The following is a 22,481-nucleotide window of genomic DNA, read 5'->3' on the forward strand; positions in this document are numbered from 1 at the left end:
TAACAAAGTTTAAAGGCTTGGCTCTGGGATACGAATAACTTGAAAGGACACTATCGACACAACGCTTTCGCTTTCATTTCAGCCATTGCCTTTCAGAATGACCAGCAGTATCCTATTTGTCTTTTGATAGCTTTCACAGACGCTCTTACAAAAGACTTCCGCCTCCGTCATGAGTGGCATATCAATCCTCCAATAAGGTGAGAAGGACGGTGGCTTCAGTAGCCAATCAGATATCACTTCCTTATTGTGGCCTTTTGCGGCGGGGCTCAGTCCCGTGTCGTGTACTTGTCCGCCATGGCCTTGAGTGGGTATGACTGGGGGAATATAGCGGTGGGGAGGGAATAGCGTTGTTGGCAGGAATCCGTGGACCCCCCCCAGGGGAACGTGAAACTTTACGGTGGGAGTCGGTGCACCTCAGACATTACCCGTGTTTTTGTTTTGTTTTTTCTTCATGGCAGCGGATTTATGAGCAGACGTCGGATGACAGCTGAGACTACAGGCAATGATCCCGGTGTTGCTGGTGCGTCCGCGGGGGCAGAAGTTCGGTGGTTGGGCGGAAGGTTCTGGGGAGTTTCGGAAAGTATCGTGGGGACCCTGACGCCTCGGATCGGAGGGGAAACTGAGCTACAGACCGTCGACTTTATCTGCAGCGTTGAAGATGCACGAGCGGAGGACTCTGAACCAGACTACGAGGGTTTGCCGCAGGGAGCCTCCACCGGCACCCACATGGTGGCCGGAGCCGTGGCGGGCATCATGGAGCACTGCCTCATGTTCCCCATCGACTGCGTCAAGGTAGCGTAGCTCAGTGGCTAACCAGCTACCCGCACTACCTAGCATGTTCTCTGTTTGTGTGTGTGTGTACTGTTAGCTCTAGGAGCCACCATGTTTGTTAGCATAGCCTAGCATAGCCTATTAGCTGCTCGGCTAACACAGACGCTGCCGAATGTGCGACAAGGTCAGTTGGCTAAATTAGCGTCCCGTTTCCTACAAGCTAATTTATTAGCTTTAATAGCTTACCATATCTAGCTTCAGTACGACCAATCAGCATCACGCCACAATACCGGTCCTCCCTTCTAGCCGCTTGGTGTTGATGCAACGAAACGGAATTATGCAACTTGCATTTTAGTTTAAACCGAAAGGGGAAACCTTTATTCCAAACGCAAAACGTTGCGTAAACGTCAAAATTACACGAACAAGAGGTGAAAGTAGTTTTAAGTAACTCGTGTGACGGCATAATGGTGAAAAAAATAGAGAAATGTATTTACACCTGGGGTGTCACAATGTCTCTCGCACCTTTAGAGGGGTTTGAATAAAATGTAGTGTACATTTATGCTCCCTTAACTTTCCCTAAACTTGTATTTTTGTTAAAGATGTGCTGCATTTGTAAGCTTTAATACAGGATATTTATAACAACATATATTTAACTGAGCTACTCTTTGACCGAAGAGAAGAACCGGTGTTTGTATTAAGCACAAAGGTCATTTGGCCTCTACAGGTGCAAACATGCCGGAGATAAACGCATCGTGGTCACAGACAGGTGAAAACGCACAATAGCAGCACATGCATTTGTGAAATGAACGATAATAGCTTTCCTCCGTTGTGCCAGAGAGCCAGGCATTGGGATTTCACACCAGACATGAAGTGTATACTTGAATCGTATACTTGCTCCCCTTAAACGGCTCACGTTCGGGCCGTCGGTCCGTCGCCGCGCTGTGGACTGGTATGAGGTGGTTTATGGCCCGCGTGCACACACTGGGCTGGAAACTTAATCTGACCCTGTTCAAGTACAAATGCTAACAGCGGTTGACTTGGAGCACTGATCTCGTGCACTTGTCGTTTGAAATGCTGTTTATATGATCTGCCATTTATCTCTGTGTGCACGTGGAAAGGAAGAGGGGCAGGTGTGCTTCAGGGACGGTGGGAAAAGAGGCTTACAGGAAGTCAGCTTATGTCCTCTTGTGACCTTGGAGCGTGTAACTCCATACTTCCGTCCATTCAATTATGCATGTGCACAAACACCTCATTTCCCTTATTCAGTGTGTGTGTGTGTGTGTGTGTGAGTGTGAAAGACCTTTTGCTGCATTTACCAGACCTGATGCATTCCATTCTATTTTTAAATCAAATTCATTGGCCGTAGAACAAACGTAAAGCCTTGTTGGCCTGGAATAGAGTGTATTGTTGACTTGAACCGTGCACCCCACTTTCTCCTCTCGACCAGACACGGATGCAGAGTCTCCAGCCTGACCCTGCAGCCCGCTACAGGAATGTGATGGATGCTCTCTGCCGAATCGTAGCCACAGAGGGAGCCTGGCGACCAATGAGAGGGCTGAATGCGACGGCCGTAGGGGCAGGGCCTGCACACGCGCTCTATTTTGCCTGCTATGAAAAACTCAAAAAGACTCTAAGTGATGCCATTCACCCAGGGGCTAACAGCCATTTGGCTAATGGTACCAAGAAAACATGCACCTACACACTTAAACAGTGACGTATCTTGTACGTGTGCAGATCATGCATGGATGTTTTAACTTTGAGCTCATAACGTAGGCTGATCCAGCTTCAACTCTAATACCAACCAAGAGTGTGGCCTACGTGTGATTCAGCCTCCTCTGGATGTAGTGGGGATGCGATCTGAGCAGTCCTGAAATGCCTGGTGGTCCATCTAAGTGGTGTTTTGTAGTTACTATTGAACATTATAAGGAAATACCAGGGTCAGAAAAATGACAACACGAAACGGAGATGAAATGTGCAAACTCTGAATGTCAAGCATTTCCTTATTCCTTGTTCTCCTCACTCTGTCTCCTCCTTGTTTTCCAGTTTAGTGGGAGGCCTGGTAAGTCCTCTTTCTCCCATCCTACCCGCTCTCTCCTCTTTCGGTCCCGTCTGTTCAAGCCCCTTGGGTTTGGTTTAGTTTCCTAGAAGAGAGCAGTGAACTGCTTTGTCCACCAGGTGTCGCTCTTTGTTCGGGCTCGGTCTCTTTGATTGGACTGGATTTAATCTCTCGTTAAAGCTCATGTAATTTTCAGAATATTCCCCAGTTCTCTTATGACGTGTTCCGTATTCAGCAGGACGTCTGTAGGTTTTTTAGGATTAAGACTGTGAAATCCAAAAAGTTAAATGCCTTTTCTTTTTCCCCCCCGTTTATGCCTCTTTGCTGCAGTGTCTTCTATTTTCCTCGTTTGTTTGCAGGAACCGCCGGGTGTGTGGCCACGCTGCTTCACGATGCGGTCATGAACCCCGCCGAAGGTAAGGGCTGACATTTGGTCTTGCAAAACAAGCGGAAGAGCATCTCCAGAAACGTGTTTGCAAAGTAGACCTTTCGGGCAGGTGCTTCATGTGGTACGACCGTCCTCCCATGTGGACCTTAGCCTTGCACGGACTGACTTTAGCAGCTGCTAGGATAAGCCGGTGGAAGGTCGTGGTGCAGCTGTTGGAGAGGAAGCAGCTGTCTGAGCCAGCGCTGCTAACATGACTAGGTTCTGACTAAATGTGTTTGCAGGACGGTTTAGTATCAGCAACGTCTAACCAATGTCTTTTTTTATTTTTCCTTCCTAACTTTGCCACTGGCATCCCTGGACATGTTTGGAATGTATCTCCTTCATCACACCCCATCCACGTCGGGCTAAGTTGTGAAGCAGCGCTTGCAGATGTACAACTCGCCCTACCGTGGGGTGTTGGACTGCGTACACGCCGTCTGTCGGAAAGAGGGACTTGCTGCGTTCTACCGCAGCTACACCACCCAGCTCACCATGAACATACCCTTCCAGGCGCTCCACTTCATGACCTACGAGTACCTGCAAGAGCTCCTCAACCCCCACAGACAATACAACCCTTCATCCCACATGGTGTCTGGGGCCTTGGCCGGGGCCATCGCAGCTGCCGCCACCACGCCTCTGGACGTCTGCAAGACCCTGCTCAACACCCAGGAGCCTCTGACCGGCGGTTCCCTTTCCTCTGGCAAAGGCCAAGGAGCCCACAGACACACCTCGGGCCTGGCCCACGCCTTTCGGACGGTGTACAGGCTGGGCGGCCTGCGGGGCTTCTTCAGGGGAGTCCAGGCGAGGGTCATCTACCAGATGCCCTCCACGGCCATCAGCTGGTCAGTCTACGAGTTCTTCAAGTGCGGACTCACCAAGCACCAGCACAGCAAGAGAAGAACGGCGCGCACGGAGGTTTAGCTACAGATGAGTTCCTCTAATGTAGCTCTCCCCTCCTGCGAGAGGAAGACGTTCAATACGCACATAGAGTCTAACTAACGTACCCCTCAGTTGCCCCAGCCCCATCAGACGTAGCAGGCAAAGATAGTGAATCTACGTAATCTAGAAGTAGCTCGCCATGTCATTTTAAGCCTACTGACTGCTTTGGTTGTCGAGTTTGCCAATAAATGTGACTGTCCAAGTTTTGATTTGGAGGGTGTAGTCAGCAGGGGGCGCTACTGTCACTCTGTTAACTAGGAGACGGCTTCAGAGACTGTCCTGTCGCAGCATTTCGGTTTGATTTTTGCCCACATAAATTTTACATTTATATTTACATCCCAGCAACACAGGCGTTAATTACTCTGATGGAACATAGTTTTGACATGAAAAATGTAAAGGATTAGATGCAAATTGACCGGAGAAAACAATTGTTCTCAATGCATATATTTATTTTTTGATAGAGAGTCCATAAATGGAATTTTATAGTTGATATATTATGAAGTCCCCTTTTTGTTTTTGACCACATGTTAAATCAGCACCCCTGTAATCCAAACATTCACCATCAATGCCATGAATGTGTTAGAGCAGGCCAGGGCACCAATGAGATGACGTCTCTGTGCATCAGCTGTCACTGTCAGGTTTCTTCTTTATTTTCTTTTTTTTTTTTTTTACCGAGGATTGATAATGTTCAACACCAAAGGTTATCAATAGTCAAGCCCAAAAGAAGAATTTATTTTAGCATATCAAGGAGGTGCTGATGCTGCAGGATCTGTTTCTGTACCAACTCTCAGTACACAGAAATGGAAGCTGTCATTGCTATTGATTGATGTCTGATTGTTTCCAACACTGAATTGGCCGTGTTGAATAAAAACAGAGCAGCAGGATTCCACCCACCTGCTGATCGGATGATAGGGGCTCTCCTCGAACCGTTTCTAAATGCTGTGTCAGCAGAAGGTACTTTGAAGAAGACGTATAAAAGATTTAATGGGCAAAAGCATTTACTTTGTTGGAATTGGTGAAGTGAAATAAAAGGATTTAATGTTTGGAAAGCCGTTTTCTTTGCTCCACCATCTGAACCACACGGAGAATCCCAATGTGCCCGTTGAGGTATTTTTTACTTTGAGGCAGGTAGTGTTGTTTTGTCTTAAACACAGGTGCAGAGTTCAACTTTGACCCTGATGACTGAAAACACTAACTTAAGTGCACGTGGTCTACATACAAGCAGTGAGGCTTGGTGCTTCAGCAGAATCTATGTTCACAAAACGCAGATATAGTCAGCAACAAATGTAAAAATATATACAAATAACACTCAGTATCCACCGAGGGTGTGGCCTTGGTGGAAAAATGACCTCACCCCCCCCCCCCCCCCCCCCACACACACACACTGTCTCGATGTACGCGTGTACTGCGTCGCTCTTCGCTGTACTGCTGTCCAGCCATGCAGCTACAGCTTGCCCACGGAGTCGATGTGGATGAATGTCACCAGAGGTCGCCTGACGGCGTTTACTATACAGCTGGAATGCTATGGGTTGAAATGGCACACACACACACACACACACTGTGGTAGAATACAGACCTCGGTCCACACTGGGCATCTCTGTGCCTCCAGTCTGTGTGGGAGAGAGTGACGGAACATGCCTCCACTAGAGCTCAGCAGGCTGAGAGGAGTAAACAATTTAGTCTGGGTATTTGCCACAAATTATCACTCTGTGCAAGAGCTGAATAAAGAGTGTGTGTGTGTGTGTGTGTGTGGAGACCTCTCTTCTCTTATTTGCTGCCGTTGGAAGCAAACGTATTCTTCCGTTGCATATTAGGTTTGCTGCATCCTTAATAATAATAATAATAATAATGCATATTGACAATTAGACCTTGTTAAAACAACCCACACATTTTCCTGGATTTATTTAGCATTTGAGTCGCAAAGTTCTTTCTCCGGGTTTACCTTTGTGCGTTGATCTCTAGCAGTTTCTTTACTGCTGACCCAACAGGAGAAGAGACTTCAGTCTCCGGTGCAGATAAACACATCGAGATAAGACGCGGGGGTCTTGGAGCCCTGTTCCGTGGAGCCGTGGAGCCGTGGAGCCCAGCTGTAACGTTTTTTGGCCTGTGGGAACCCAAACCTCTTGTCCTTGTTGGTAGGATGCTCTGCTTGATGTACTGTCCTCCATATGTTAGGACAATGTGTGTGTATTGGATCTCCTTCTGACTGTACCAGATGTCAAGTATTGATCAGTCATTGTGAAAATAATCCTGTTCCCTCAGTATAAATGCTAACCTGCATTATACATGTAATAACACGGTTATAGTTCCAATAGTGTGTTTAGGCTGTCTTTGCTTTTTGCTGCTCAGACTAAAGAGCTTCTCCTTGCCAAGATGATTCAGGAGTTGCCATTATTTCCAAGGATCATAAAAAAAACAAATAAATGTGCCACGTTATTGTCCTCAATGTTGTTATTAGTAATAACAGTTCTTGTGCTGCTGCAGGTCACAGTAAGTCGTGTATTTACTATTACTTTGCACATGTATTTGTGCATGGATAAGGTAATAGTAAATCCATTACATGTATACATGAGTGTAAATATATAGAGAAATACAATTTATTGCACACTAAACCACACACACACACACACACTAGAATGAGTGATCAGCAGTATTTAAGGCTTACATCCATACCCGATGTTTTTGGATTGCCTAAAAAATCCAAATATAGTGTGTACATATAATCTGTCCTTTTATCCGTTTTTCATTAACTAGTATGCATTTATATCTTGTGTTTACTACATCAGGCTCTTCTGCTGTTCTCATCACACATAGAGAGTAAAGACGAACTGGACAAATATCTGGATTTGTCTTTTGATGATTCACTCTAGCGTCAAACATGAGCTGCTGCTTCATGTTTCTTAACAGAGGTCTTCCATTCTAATTACACTGAGTACTATTCTGCTGGAGCGTAATGATCTGCAGTTACACCATAACTATTATATACTTTACAAATGTGCCATAGAATAAGATACACGGGCACGAAGGAGGTGAGGAGATAACTGTTGGGTCCTTAATCTGATTGTATCACTAGGTTAAGGCGATTGTCTCTAACTCTATTTGGACATACACACACTACATGTATCTCTGTCTGGTGGAATATATCTATATGAGTTGATGAAGCTGCTGCACACACACATTCATACACGCCCTTGTGTGTTGCTGTAAGTCTAGTCTATGTTTTGGAAACTCAAGCCTCCAGTCAAAGCCCCTTACAGCAGGCACCTGCATTGTACAAACACACACACACACGTTTGAGGTTTGGTTAGGAATGAGTGCCTGAGGGCCTCTTGAAGCGCAGTCATTTCACTTTCACTTAATTTTCACATAATAAGGACCGTTGTGTTGCTTCTCTCGTCAGATCTCTCTCCGTATATTAAACCGCATCATGACTGCACCGCTCAACATGCATTTCAGAGTCAGAGAGGATGGAGTGCAATGTCCCGTCCCAGCAAGCAGCTAATGGATGAGGTGTGATCGCGGGCTCATCGTGTAGCTCACAGGGATGTACACAGTTGTGATCGCACGCTCCTGAGGTTGCTGCTGGACGAAGGAGCTGTTGCTCTAATAATCCCTTGGGCTGCAGCCTCCCCCACTCTGGGGAAGATACAGAGTGTTTGGGAGGGGACGATAAGGACACACTGGAGTCCAAAGCAGCAGAGCGGCTCCAGCGCTGAGCCGTGACAGAATTAGATGAAACACAAATCTTATTCAGATAAAAAAAAAATGTTTTAGATTTCAAATACTGAAAGAGAAGTGCCCTGACTTGCAGATCTTCCACAAGTCAGGGCACAAGATAAAGGTAAAAATGCGAGAGTGATAGGGCATGTAAGAAAATAGATCGTCTGCTGGGGCAGAGGGAAAAAAATAGACAAATTATATTTCTGAGGTTGCTGTATTAATTACTAGTTTTAAAGGAATGATTTTCTTTTTACCATCAAGTCTTGGGTTAACTATAGTGCAAATAGGACTATATCAAAATTACTTTATAGCAAACTTGTCTGAAAGACTATGCTTTCAAATGAGACTAAGATCCATTTCTTGACTGTTCAAAGTGACTTGGCTCAGACTGAACTATGAAGCACAGCAAAATGTGACTTGGGGATAAGCATCAATCTATCAAAATCACAGAGCGACGATCATATTACTGTCCCAGTTATGGATTGGGTTTCTCCCACAGTGCTGTGCTGCGGAAACTTTGGATGAACCGTTCACGTCATCGCCTGAGAGAATGAGTCGGGGAGGGGAAACTTTCCTCCCACAATCGCCGCTAAGGTTACAAGACGACAAGTAATACACAAATACGTATACACGCACGGGAGCACACTGCGGGGTCAGAGCTGAAGCAGAGGCGGAAGCGGCTGTTTTCATTAAGCCAGACAGCCCATAATTATTTCATGTTTACTGCAGTGGAAGAGCGTAGTTAAGTCTGGCATCTCGACTCTGACCTCTTCACTCCCCACATATTTGTGTATATTGGGGAGTGAAGAGCAAACATCTTGACTCCCTCGCCTGGAACCTGCTGAGGTGGAGGTGGTGGGACTAGAAGTGGCAACAGTGACATGCATGAAGGGCAGCTGAGACATTTGGAGCTTAAAGAGCATGCAGTGATGTCACTTCCTCACTGCAACACGCCCCCCTCACTCATTCACACCCTCGACAGAAACGAGACCGCAAGGGCTTTTTTGAACTGCTCCTCTGAGACAGGGTGTTTCACTGTACTTGTACTGTAATACATGCTACTGTTTGACTACTTGTACTGCTCTAACATTCTATCTAATAAATATATTCATCATCATCATCATCACATGGCTGTCTGTAAGGTAATGTGACATGATTATGGCGTGACGTGATGTGGCTGCACTGTGAGTGTGCTTTAACACAGGATCTTGCTTTGCTTCCTGCCCCATTAAATGCAAAATTTGCATTGAATTGAAAGCTCTGCAATAAATCCAAGTGTTTATCCTAAAATGCCAGAAAAGTAGGCAGAGGGAGGAGGAGGAGGAGGAGGAGGAGGAGGAGGAGGAGGAGGAAAGCTCCAGTAGCAGAGAAACTGATATTGTGATGTGAGCAGACCGCCAAAGGGTAAGGATGGAAGAAAAAAAATAAAAACGTAACTAATAACTACGGTGCTTTTGTGGAGGGGGGGGTGATTCTGTTAAAAGTGAAAATTTCATCTGCCTTTGACTCTAATTGAAGCAACTCCAATAACTCTCATGTTCAAAGCAAGGCCCGTACACCCTTGAGGACACACACACACACACACACTCACACACTCACACTCACACTCACTTGGGCCTTTGGGAGTGTAACCTTGGAAGGGTTTGATGAACTACGCCATTGTTATGGAAGATTGCAGGTGTCCAACACTTTCTCTCTTCTCTCCTTCCTTCTGTCTTAATGTTGTGACAAATTCCTCCCAAAGGTGAAGGAGGTCATACAATCTCCTGACACACCCTTCAGACGCACACACACACACACACACACACACACACCCAAGCACGTGTCCAAGAACAAAGACTCACTTGCAATTCACACACACACACACACACACACAGCCTGAGACCAACTGAAGTATGTCAATGGGACAGGCGAGATCTCTCACATGCACAGTTGTGGGTTCCGCAGCAACACAGGTGCAGTCAGGGTCGCCGAGGAAGAAACATTCCTCCTGCCCTTTGAACTTGAGCTGGAAAAGAAAGCTGTTCCGCTGCTGTCAAATGAGCTTAACTGCTACTCCTTCCAGCTCGGCACAAAACTGATCTGACGAGACCAGCGACCCCGTCGTTCACTCACTCAGGAATTCACACCAGACAGTTATCATCACGCACTTGTAAATGGCAGGTTTCATCAACGCCAATTTATACTGAAACCATCATTCGTGTTGACGTTTCTTGTTTTCATGTCTCATCTGGAACTCTTTCTGCCTTTTCTCCATGTAATAAGTGCTAAGTGCTAGTACGTGTCCAATGCTGTTTTCCCCAGACAGACAGCTTCAGGGAGTGTCTGTCCACTTTATATTTCACAGAAGTATGTGTGTATGGGGGGGTCATGTGGGCCATTGGGGGTCTTGTCTGCACCCTAACCCTGTAGCCTGGTGAAATATGTTCTTCTTCCTGTTCAGTTAGTGATGTGGTCTGAGGAGCAGATGAAGCAGATGCTAAAAATGTGGCGAGGTGGAGTGTACCATGGGGAGGGCAATACCCCTAGTAACAAGCACACACACAAAAAACACACAGCCGAGCCAGATCGAAGTCAAACTGCAAGCAGGTGAGAGGATGAACAACAGTCAGGCCTCGGAGAGGTTTAAGACACTTTGGATTCTCTCTTTGGCAAAGCGGGACAGAGACGGGAAGAGGAGACGGAGGAGGGACGTTTGAGAGGCCGAAAGTGGGACTGAGTAGTTCCTTTATCAGCCCGCTGATAGGAGACGTCTGTGTGTCGGAGCTGCTCAATGCTCCCCTTGTCTCTGCTTATCGGGGCTAATTAAAACATTTGGATTCCTCCGGCTGCCTCTGGAGGAGTGTGTGTCTGTCTGCGCCGGTGTGTGGGAGACATGAGGACGGAAAACGCAGCAGCTCATCTATGGACACCGGCACGTCCTCAACAACTGATGGACTGATTTCCTGTGTGCTAAAGAAATCAGCATTTATAGGAATTGTTTCAGAAACACTGCAAAGTGTGTAAAAGTATGTAGAGAAGAACTGCAATACTGGATATATGGTGTGATTGTAAAATGTTCCAGTCCCTCTGTGAGCTTTACTTTTGTGCTTCGCCTTATAGTTGCCTCCTCGCCTAATGGGCACGCACGCACACACACACACACACACACCACGTACAACACACGACACACAACATGTGTGCAGTGTTGCTTTCTTATAATGAGCATGTTATTATTCCTAGGGGGTCTCGCCATTCTTCTGCTCCTGTACATACAGAATCCACGACAACAGGGCTGCGATAGCTGCTCTGTGATCAGCCCAAAACGTCTTAGATGTCAGATCCATCAAGAGATGCTTGCATTGTGTCCCACGTTTCCCATCCTGACGTGTTACAGGAATAACCGGTAGCTTCATCGCTCAGAAGAACAACGCGGCGGGCGGATCACGCAGAATCAGTTCACAAAGGTCCAATCTCTTCTGAAGCCCGAGGGACATCTGAGTGCTGATGCAGTGTGATGGGGGGGGGGGGGGGGGGGGGTCATGTCTTATGGCTTTACTGTAAATGTTTACATTCCTACATCCACTGATGCTATCTGCTAATAGTGTCTGGAACAAACCTGAAGAGTCCTCTGGCTGGGATTATTCATAGTGTGTGTGTGGGGGTGTGTGTGTGTGTGTGTGTGCATGTGTGTGTGTGTGTGTGACAGCGAGAGAGAGAGAGAGAGAGAGATAGGCCTGGTCAAAGGGAAGCAGATCTGTCTTTAAACAGAAGTATTAACCGTGACCCCGCTCCTTCCTGAGTCCTGCCCTACGAGTGCTGAGGGCCAACGCATTAACAGCACACACACACACACACCTACACACACCACCAATCCAGGGATTTCCCACAAACAAAGCATTAGCTCGCTGTTGGTATTGGTTGTGATTGCAAGATCAGCAGCTGTCTGTACATGGACCGTGTTGAGAGCCTCTCCCTGTCCTGCTCTCGTCTGAATTCTAAATCTGGTTCTGCTGGCGGTTTCAGCTCCAACGTGCCGTCCTGTCGTGCAGTTACGTGAAGACGCTGTTGTTTAAACTAACAAAGCCCGTGAGGAAAGGATTGATGGAACAAAACAAAAAAACACACACACACACACGTCAGAAATCCAGGCGTAGTTTCAGCCAAGCAGGCCTGTGAGAGTTCTCCATCAATAGATCATCTTAAACGTGCATCCAAGCGTAGAATGGGAGAGGGCGGTCGTTCTCCTCGACCCCACCTCTCAACGCATTCCTCACAGCTGAAAACTCTGCAGCCACACAAGACAAACAGGGAATTACCTTCTCCTGCCTGCCTGGCTCTCTCTAGTCTCTCTGCTTTATGAGGCTATTGGAAGGAAGGCATGCTAATACACTACAGCATGCCTCCTAATGTTTACATACTCCAGATTCACATATTTCTACACCAGCAGCTCTGCTCCACGGCCCGATACACAATGTCTGAGAAGGCACGGCAGCTGTCTGGCAAGAACATGCAAGAAACATATCAGAGGGTCAGGCCGCTTTTAAAGAAAGCGTACGTTTCGGAAGAGAAAGCAAAAGAGGCAGAAAAGGTTGAAGTTACAGAAATACTTATATAAAGAATTACAAGTAAACTCCTCCTGTGTTCAGCTTTTCCACTGGACATTTCAGGAATTGACATCAGCGTGGCATCGCAGAGACTGGTTGCAGGTAGATCTGATCTGGTTGTGCTTAGCAGCAACAACTGAAGGAGCTATTCACTAGCACAATGGCAATAATCAGAGCACCCACACACACACACACAATCTGACATACCTCGGGTCAACAACCCAACACCGTGGCCTTCACTGTTGCGTATAGTTTTATCCATCTGAGTGTGCATGTGGGCAGAGATAAATGAATGGTGCGCTGGCGGCTTGCAGGCAGACAGCCTGAAGGCGACGTGTTATTCTTTACTCTCAAACACTTAGAATAGCTTGAAGTGTTGTTGTGATATGAGAGATAAATGAGGTTGGGCGGCGGAGTGTGGCACAAGGTAATCCTCTGTGCCAAAGCAAAAAGGTGAAGCTGAAGCCACAGCAATTTGACTTCACATATCCCTCCTGTTTAACGCAGTAAGAACGGCGCCTCTCTCTCCTCTGTTCACTCTCGCTGTGTGTGTCGCTGAACATGTTTCATAAATGCGTTTATTTCTACATCTCTGGCCACGCCTTTTATCTCTGTGTCAAAACATTCAGGAGTGATGCTTTTATTTTTCCATGGAGTGTGTCCATGATGTGCGGGATGAGGGTTACAGCGAAGCCTTTTGAGTGAGGCGTGATTCATGTGCGATGCCTTTTGCAGGATGGTGGAACATCTCCACGGTCTATTGACCGCCTCTGACTCGTGCAGCAACAGACCTGCACGACTCTTTTGCACAAATGTAAAACACACAACAATTGTCAGTTTTGTTATCATAAAACTGTCTGTGTTTCTTTATTTGGAATTAAATTGATGTTCCTTGTGCTTCCGCATAAACACTGTCTTAAAAAGCATAGAGTAGCTTGTATTTTCATGCTGTTTGTGCCCCGCCGAGCTGCTTCTTTATCTGTTGGACCCATAAACCTGGTGTTATGTTGAGTTTCATGTTCAATAAAGACGTCTCATAAAGAAAGTAAATACCTACTAAAGCTGTCAAGGTGTCTTAATGCGTCTAGCACATCAAGACAAGCCATTGTGTCTCATTGGGGCTGCATAAAATCAGGATTCCTTTCTGTTCTGTCTCGTTGCTTAAAATGGGCTGCTCTTGGCAGTCAATGATGAGGGAATAAAAGCCACAGATAGATCATATGGGCTCATGCTGAAACCTGTCAGGGACCGTCACCTAAAAACGCACAGCCTGATTTATCCATTTCTATATTTACACTTTTAAATTCAGATTTTACTAATATTTGAGAAAAAAAAACAAAATGAACAATTCATAATATATCACTTGGAATATGGTGAAATTTCTCTGAAGGGTGTGTTCAGTGTTATTTCAACAATAATGTTTGAACTGCATGTGTAAAATTAAGATATTAAAGTTAATTATGCAATGAATTCCAAAACATACATATTTTTTATAGGGCACTTAAATTTAGAATACCATTTAAATGATGTTCAGTATAAAAACCTTTTTATCCTTTAAACTGTGACATTTTGGCGTTTTTTTTTTATTGTAACACCCAAAACAGCTATTTCCCCCTGTTGTTAAACAAATAAAAATAACTGGTATTTATTATTAGTATTATTATCATTATTATTAGTATTAGTATTAGTATCATTATTATTATCATTATTATTATTATTATTAATTATTATTGTTAATTATTATTGTTAATTATTATTGTTAATTATTATTAATGGTTGTTGTTGTTGCTGCTGCTGTTATTAATCTGCCATCCCGTTGCATTTCTTTATTCAGTTTGTGCATTAATTAGAAAATAAATTACTGGTTGATGGATGAAGCCGGCTGGTAGAATACAAATTAAACAAGTCAAAAGCTTTTTTTTTAAATCGCATATTGCTGTCACTTTGATCACGAATAAATGATCAATCGAAGCTCTGCGATCACATTACATTATGTCACAGTCTTTACTGGCAAAGACTTAAATATTTGATTCTTTTTTTTATTACCTATATCAAATGAAAAGGAAACTTTGATACAGGTATATCCAACTGTCCTCCATCGAGTTTCCTCGCAGACACGCTGGCAGCGCCTTAATTCAAGACACTGATTGACGTCGTGTTTTCTCTCTTTGAGGGGACCTCAGAGTCAGAGCATCTCTCCATAATGCCCGTTGTTCATGCTCCATGCCTGGCAGCAGCGGTGCAGATAGGGATAGTACTGGTAGGCCTGGAGCTGCGCGTCACCGGTCTGATGGCGCTGCCGTTGACTGTCCCTCACCAGCACTTCTACTTTTTCGGGTGGGCTGCGTGCAACCAGCTCGCTCGTCATCTGACGCCGTTTGGATTTATATCTCCGGTTCTGGAACCAGATTTTCACCTGGGTCTCTGTGAGTTTCAGCGCCTCCGCCAGATCGGCCCGTTCAGGTCCTGACAGGTACCGCTGCTGGATGAAGCGGCGCTCCAGCTCGCAGACCTGTGCGTGAGAGAAGGCCGCTCTGGAGCGTTTCTTTGGATTGGAAGTGAAGCGCTGCTCATCAGTTGAACAACTGATCGTCTCCTCGGCGTGATTATATCCATCCTCCTCCTCCTCCTCCTCACTCGCCTCCTTCTTCTCTTGCTCGTCCCGTTGCGGGTCTGCAGAGCCAGGAAAAGAGATTAATTTAAAGAATGTTTTCATCTTGTATCCTGATTACTCAGAAAGTCAAAGCATTCCTGATTAAATGCAAGTGAACGTTTTGCAAAACGGATACAATTTTTGCTTTTCTCGTTTTGTTTCCCGCACAAAGCCAGAATCCATCAGGATTACTGATTTATTATGTGCCACTTTCATGACATTCGAGTTACGCCTATTGATAACGTTTAATGTAATTAACACAAATTCACCAAATAGTTTCCAGAAAATCTCTGGATTCATTAAAGGAATCATAAATGAACGCACGTGATTTTGCTGTTATGAGCCTTTTTAAAAAAAGAAAATTGACAAATGAATTCTGTTTCCGATGCATCGTTCTGTTTCTTTTACGTGTGTTATCCGTCATGTGCACCGAAAAGGTGCAATTGTGTACAAAAGGATAATCTAAACTAGTGCGCATTTGTTTAGCGCAGTGTGAATTGACTCTTGTTGTTCGGGATTAAACTGCTCACCTTCTCTCTCCTCGGCTGTGATCAGCTCAGATCGGACGTTTCTCACGCTCAGGCTGAGATCGGCTGGAAGTCTCCCCGCGTAAAGACGGTTCTTTTCCTCTTCTTCAAGAGACCGGTCGGTGAGTCGAGTCCCGCCAAGTCGTGGATGGATGCTGCTGTTCGTCGCACGGAGCCCCTCGGTCCTCCTGGCACCGTGGATTCCTTGAGTGTCGCGTCTGGTGAGGATGTCATTGATAGAGAAGGACGAAAAATGCAACGTCATGATTAGAATACGCGCGTGGATCGTCTCCCGACTCCGGCGTGTGATTGATTTGGAGGCATCAAGAAAGAGATCGGAATCTCGAGAGCAGAAGTCCTCACTGATTCGATCTCTATGGTAATTAAATTGTGGTGAACTGCGTCGGACTGTCTGCATCTGGAACTGTAAAGTCTTTGGTAATATTCTCAGCTCCACTTCATGGGTTGTTGTCAGTGCTGGTCCCTCCCTCGCACCGCCCAGCGTCACGCTGCTCCTCTCCTGTAAGGTGCCCTTTGATTAAAGACTAATGACACTGAGTCTATAAAAGCCTTTTTTTAAGCGCGGACGTTCCGTCGTAATATCAACTCCACATATTTTAAACCCTTTTTTATTTGGAGATTAGCAGTATTTCCATCTTCTTGAACATTTCAATTATATCTCAAACAAATTAGCGGGTAGATGTAAATTATGCTAGAACACTTGAGACATTATGTGTCAACCTATAGAAAATCTTGTGCGTAAAACGCAGCTCCATTTCCAAAACATTTAATTAGAGTAGTTCAAGCCACTGTTTATTCTGAACAGCATTAAACATGTGATTCTTTATACTGTTGGATTACGGTGATGCATTTTTCTTATATATTTTCTAATAGAGATTTAGGCGGGTTTGAAAGTCTGAGCACAATTTTACTGAGTTATTGTTTTTTTTTTCTGCATTGCTCAAGCAAGTGAGTAGCGCCGCCGCGTGGTAATGGTGCATTGTTCCCAAAGTTTAAAAGAAAGGACAGCGGTGAGCGCCCCCCTCCCCACACACACACGCGGGCGCGCACACTCCTGCACGCGCAGGCCTGTCCTCTATTGATAAGTCGCGATGACAGATGCCGTGATCTGCCTCCTCTGTGTTGTTTTGTTTTCTTCCTCTGACTAAACAGAGAAATCTTCCAGACAGCCACAGATCGCAGCTCCCGGTGGGAGACGTCGAAGCTCTGACACCATCAGAGGAGTCCAGACAGCGACATGTCATCACCACGAGTCAAAACGCGAAAAGGAAGATCCCATTTGAGAATAAATTGTTCTTGGTGATGACTGACAGCAAATTCGGAATCCGGTATAAGAGCCGGTATTTTAGTCACTGAATTCTCTTCTCGTTCACTGGAGTGTTGATTTTGTCCCTGAATTTAACTTTGTGTTCGACAAAAAAAATGTAAAAGATCTTTCGAGACGTATCAATTATAGACTTGCCAGAGTATAAATACGATTTAATTTTGAATTTGATCGTCAATATAAAGTAAAAAAAAAGTAATAATTTTACATTTCTTAAATACTTAACAAAAAAAAACACTCAGGTTTATTGATTACCTGATGTGTCAAAGGATTTTCCTTTATTTTAGGCGTGAAACTCCAGCAGAATTTAAGCACTTTAATAAGTCAGTGTTATTTAAATAACGCAACACCACAATGTTGTCTCGGTTCTACGATCAGAAGGACATGCGCAATGTCCATAAAAGACAACGTATTATTTTTTATCTCTGTTGAGTAAAATATAAATATATTTGTTTTCTATTTTATTATAATGGCATCCAAAATAAAAAAACCGTCTGGGCTATTTTGGTATCATGAAACCACCGGATGCCTTTAATTTGGCAATTGGCACCTACTCCATCTCTTCTGGACACGTGTTCTTTATACTCGAGCGATGGTTCTCCTGAGCGCTCCCTGAGTGGTTTCCATTGGGAAAACTTTGGGAAAACTTTGGGAAAGTCCACGCCAGCGCTGCGACGAGCCGCGGAGCAGCTATCTTTGGAAGCTCACGATAACGATCGCAGCGCTCCGTCAGAGCAGCAGCGTCCAGGCCGCGTCCTCAGGCAACGCCGTCCTGTCGCCAGTTCTATTTACACTAGTGGCTGCAGCACTTAGAGCTGACACCAGGTATGTCCTGGTAGCCAGGGGAAGTGGCCGCTGGAGCCATCAGAGGAGACAAACACTCTGTTTACGTTGCCAGTCTTCTCCATTAACGGTGTCTGCGCCTTCGATGCCTTGGAGGTGAATGTGTTTTAAATCCATCCTCAATCAGGGGTCTGCGTGCACGCATGCGCGCATGTGAGGATGTCTTTTATATTATTATTATATAGTAGTAGTATAGTCGTGATATTTGGATTATAGAAGCATGCTGTACCTTTTTTTCCCATTTTCAGATCATATATTTTAAGGTCCCGCATTGAGAGAGAAATATTTATCATCGAAAGCTCTTTGAGTTTATCTGCTCTGCCCGGAGGATGCTGCTCGTCTGGTTTATGTCCATCCCTGAATCCATGGCCGGACATTAGCTCGCCTCTAAATTCTCCCTGTTTCTGGTTCTTGTCTCAGACCAAAGTCCACCACAAAGCAGGAAGAAGAAAAAAAAAAAGATTTACTCTGCGTGAGAAATGGTTTGAGACGATGAGAAACTACAAGCAGATAAACTGGACATCAGTTTATTAGAGGTTCCTGCCCAAAATCCACGTGGTTGAAATTAGATAAGACGTGTTTCAAATCACTGCAGGGAATAAAATAAAATAACACTGAGGTATAAATCGATTACATTTGTTTACTGTAGTTTCAGAGTGTTTTAATAAACCAACAAGCCACACACACACGCACGCACACACGCACACACACGCATATTGAAAGGAGAACGCAGTCTCTCGTGTCACTCAGTTTGTAAAACCTTTTCATTTTAACATCAGTGATTATTTTCATATCATAAAAACGGATCAATCAGGCAAAACGCGTTCAAACAAATCAGACTGTTGAAAGAAACAAATCTAAATGTTTTACCGCGTCGTTTTATTTAGCCGGATATTGTCATTTTATTGTTGCAGGTTAAATGTCGGCGAAGTTTATCTTTATTTTTGTCGCACAATATCCATTTTGATCCACGTGACGCGCGCCGTCTTCGACTATAACTTTCATCAATCAAAGTAAACAGCGCCGTTTCGGCGGCTTTCATCGTCGGCCTGTCCCCTATAGTTCCAGGATGATGACACGCTCCTCCATTCAGGCACAAGTCTCTCCTCTATAGCTGTGCGTAAACTCCGCTACCACGCACGGATGCCCTGCAGAGCTCCTTGGCAAGGTGTGACCACTGGTCCTTGGTGCGCCTGACTGGTGCCAAGGTTTCCTAAGTTCATGTTCATCAAAGCATTGGCGGCGGTGTTGCTCGGCGGCAGCGCAGGTAAACTCGAGTACGTGCAGGAGTACGTGTTTGTGTACATCGCGTTGTTGTAGCTGTAGGCCGGATAGCCGTTGTAGCTGTACGGATTTGGAGACCCGACTGCGTAAGCAGCGTTATAGTTCTGAGATCCCGTTAGACACGGCCTCCCGTCCCGGACCAGCACCGGCACCGCCACCCTCCTGGGTGGTGGCGGTGGCGGGTGGTGCTGGTGATGGCCCGCCATCTCCAGACTTTTGTCTTGCCGCTGCCTCTTGCATTTGTACCTCCTGTTCTGGAACCAGATCTTGACTTGCGTGGAGGTGAGCTTTAGGGAGCTCGCCAGGTGCTCTCTCTCCGGGGCGGACAGGTAGCGCTGCTGCTTGAAGCGGCGTTCCAGCTCGAACACCTGCGCCTGGGAGAAGAGGACGCGGGGTTTCCTCCTGGTCCTCTGCTGCTTGGTGGCTGCTTTCTCCGGGTCGGGGTCCTCACAGTCAGCGCGCAACACGCCGCAGCTCTCTGAGGAGGAGGAGGAGGAGATTTAACTTACAGGCAGGACAACTAAAACAAGATTTGGTCGTTACGTATAAGTATATTTTATGAACATTAATATTGATTTGCTTTCTAATTAAATTTCAAACGAAGTCTTGCGCTAAAACGATTTTCCACATAGTATAAATGAGCTGTAGTAAAATCCCTTTTGCTTCCCCCGCCATGGACTTAAAAAAAAAAAAAAATTAGCTATTGACAAAACATGCAATTATTTCAAAATGAAGTGACATTTACATTAGCAAATATTGTGAAGTATTTAATTCTTTGCTAACGAGAATTTTCTTCAAAGAACTGTTTAACGAGCAAAACGAGGAAGATATATTGATTCGTGGTCACTTTATCTTGAATTTCAAACGATTTAAGCAATTGTTGACATTTTTTTGTATAATAAACTCGAATGCGAACACGAATTTTCTTATTATTTCCGTTAAATTCTCATAATTAATGCACGTGAATTTAGTCCGTCATGTAAAATCTGTTACGTTGCTCATGTCATTTTTATTTTGTATTTACGCACAGTTCAAAATGCATTAAAAAAAGGGGCAGACAACCCGCATGAACGTGCAGGAGTCTGCAGCTAACATTGACTGAATATGTAGAAATATTATTTTATTTTCGTGTGCGTTCATCATCCGAGATTATTGCGATATAGTGACGGCAACAATTAATAATCCAATCACGGGGTAAAAACGAGCAATTAAAGGCGTAAATAATTGGAGAAGTTCATTCCAGTGGAACGTCCTCATTAATGAAGGTTTAATTGTCATTTATAAATGAATCATTCACGGTAATTATTTCATCAGAAATATATTTTAATACCAGTTTAGATGTCTTTAAATCTATTCAGATGTTTTACACAGTACAGATTCTGCTTTGTGATCTTCGTCATTATATTCAAACCGGAACAAATAGACCCGGTTGAACATATTTGTATATATATTTATACTCACTGCTGTCCTGCAGGTCGTCTTGCTCCGCCTCCAGTCGGAGTTCTGCTGAATGGTTCTGCGCCGAATGGCCAAACATCTCGGCCGGTAGATCGGACTCCGGTGGTCTGTCCTGCGCCGTCATCGCGCTCAGGTACGACATCCTCTCCCCGGTCTCCGACGCGCCGGAGCTGATGGGACTCGGACTATCCCTGCCGGCTAACATACAGGAGGGCGGCGAATAAGCTCCGGACGGTGCGAGCGCGCCAGAGAGATCGAGGCTGCAGGAGATCAACTGGAGCTGCTGCTGAGATTGTTGCTGCAACTCTAATCTGAGAATATCCTTCACAGAAAAGGGCGTGGTGGAAGAAGTTATGAGCGGGCTGGGAAGCATTGTAAACCCACAAATATATCAGCAAGGCGCAAAGTGGACCGATTCGTCCCCGGGTAGCGCGTAAAAAAGATTCCCCGTGCGTAATCTTGAGCTGCTTGCTTTACATGGAGACCGACGAGGCGCGCTCAGCGCGTTCATTCAGCTGTGGCACCCCCTTCGTTTGGCTGGCGTGCACGGAGAGGAGAGAGAGAGAGAGAGATCGATCCTGCTTGGTTGGCTGAAAGCATTATCAAGAGAAGGATTTGGGTCGGCCAAGATGCTGTCCTCTCCCTTTCTGTGACGTCTAAAGCGGGGGAGGGAGTGATGGAGTCAACCTCTCTCTCTCTCTCTCTCTCTCTCTCTCTCTCTCTCTCTCTCTTTCTCTCATAAGTGTATCTCATCGACGCCCAATTTATGAAGTGATATCAACAATAACTGCCCTCAGCCAGTTTATGGCAGTTTTAAGTTATTTTTTTTAATCTTGTTCATTATTAGGCAAAAGTAAAATAGTTGTAATTTTGATAAAGAATAATTTTTACGCAGCAAAGCCATTTAATTGGAGCAACACCTTAAGCGGTATATTCGATTTCATCCAGCAACCGGAACAACATTTATTATTCCCCCCCCCCCCCCCCCCCATCATCACTACGGCGGGTTTAAGATTAGGCATATCTCCCGTTTCCTGTCTCGGCAATCCATGGATAAGATACCAGGTCTGTGGGAAATGAGATAAAACATGGCAACCAAAGGAGGCTTGGAGAATATATGAACTGCTTTCATATTTATTTGTCCAGCGTTTATGAAAATATAGCCTGTGATGAAGAAGAAAACACACACACACACACACATTCAGTTTCATGTCAAATGAACAATAAGCAACGTAAATATCTAATAACGCTTTTATGTATTTTTTTTATTAGTAATAATAATAATTATGTTAATGACAATTGACAGTTTTCCTTTTAAATTATTTTATTCACATTGTGTGAATCCTTAGTTTCTTACTTGTCTTCTAACGTGCTGAAACGGGACACCCTCTCCCGGTCCCCCTATCTGCGGCCCAGGACAGGCGCCAGAGTCTGAAGGCCCATTTGCTGCTCAACTGCGTGGAAAGAAAAGAAGGGCCACGCCGACGCAATCTCATCCGCTCGCCATCAACAAGGCGCTGTTTACATTAGCGCCGCGTCTTGCGCTCTTCCAGAGATCTCTGTCTCTCAGATGGGCCATTTAGGCAGAGTAAAGAGCGACTTATAATGGATGTCGGTGTGCAGAGAAAACACGCACGAGTTTAATGCAGACTTTGGGTGGCTGCCGGTTACGTTTCACGGGACGATTTTACGGGAGTGGGTGGAATTTATGGTTGTAAGACATGGAGTATATGAAGAGATCTTGTTTACTTTTTTTGGTGATTCAACTACAAATTAATTGAAGCATAAACAAATATGATGTCTAATTATTATTATTATTGTGTTTTACGCGCAAAACGTATTATAATAAAAACTATAGTAAATACAAATGAG

At 45.0% G+C, this 22,481-nt stretch overlaps 2 protein-coding genes and 1 pseudogene across 2 annotated transcripts; 1 reads left to right on the forward strand and 2 right to left on the reverse strand.

Moving 5' to 3' along the window:
• Positions 1-304: 304 nt before the first annotated feature.
• slc25a28 (solute carrier family 25 member 28) lies at positions 305-5,236 on the forward strand. The gene is made up of 4 exons (XM_068758769.1): positions 305-792; positions 2,219-2,447; positions 3,187-3,243; positions 3,625-5,236. The coding sequence occupies exons 1-4, from the start codon at positions 466-468 to the stop codon at positions 4,173-4,175; spliced, it is 1,164 nt and encodes a 387-aa protein (XP_068614870.1). The 5' UTR covers positions 305-465; the 3' UTR covers positions 4,176-5,236.
• Positions 5,237-14,684: 9,448 nt separating this feature from the next.
• Positions 14,685-15,944, reverse strand: LOC137915568 (homeobox protein zampogna-like). Its single transcript, XM_068758768.1, has 2 exons — positions 15,683-15,944; positions 14,685-15,172 (listed from the first exon to the last, which is right to left on the reverse strand). The coding sequence occupies exons 1-2, from the start codon at positions 15,942-15,944 to the stop codon at positions 14,685-14,687; spliced, it is 750 nt and encodes a 249-aa protein (XP_068614869.1).
• A 3,053-nt stretch (positions 15,945-18,997) lies between these two features.
• On the reverse strand, positions 18,998-21,120 carry LOC137915576 (homeobox protein Nkx-2.5-like; annotated as a pseudogene).
• Between the last annotated feature and the right edge of the window lie 1,361 nt (positions 21,121-22,481).

This window comes from Brachionichthys hirsutus, unplaced genomic scaffold, assembly GCF_040956055.1.
Source record: "Brachionichthys hirsutus isolate HB-005 unplaced genomic scaffold, CSIRO-AGI_Bhir_v1 contig_819, whole genome shotgun sequence".
NCBI lineage: Eukaryota > Metazoa > Chordata > Actinopteri > Lophiiformes > Brachionichthyidae > Brachionichthys > Brachionichthys hirsutus.

What these genes read in the sequence shown, in the direction of transcription:
- slc25a28 (XM_068758769.1), top strand. Translation starts at nt 466, where the DNA reads ATGAGCAGACGTCGGATGACAGCTGAGACTACAGGCAATGATCCCGGT. An exon ending in TCCCCATCGACTGCGTCAAG is followed by an intron (nt 793 to 2,218) that starts GTAGCGTAGCTC and finishes CCTCTCGACCAG; the next exon opens with ACACGGATGCAGAGTCTCCA. An exon ending in TAACAGCCATTTGGCTAATG is followed by an intron (nt 2,448 to 3,186) that starts GTACCAAGAAAA and finishes GTTTGTTTGCAG; the next exon opens with GAACCGCCGGGTGTGTGGCC.
- LOC137915568 (XM_068758768.1), bottom strand. Translation starts at nt 15,944, where the DNA reads ATGACGTTGCATTTTTCGTCCTTCTCTATCAATGACATCCTCACCAGA. An exon ending in CACAGCCGAGGAGAGAGAAG is followed by an intron (nt 15,173 to 15,682) that starts GTGAGCAGTTTA and finishes CTGGCTCTGCAG; the next exon opens with ACCCGCAACGGGACGAGCAA.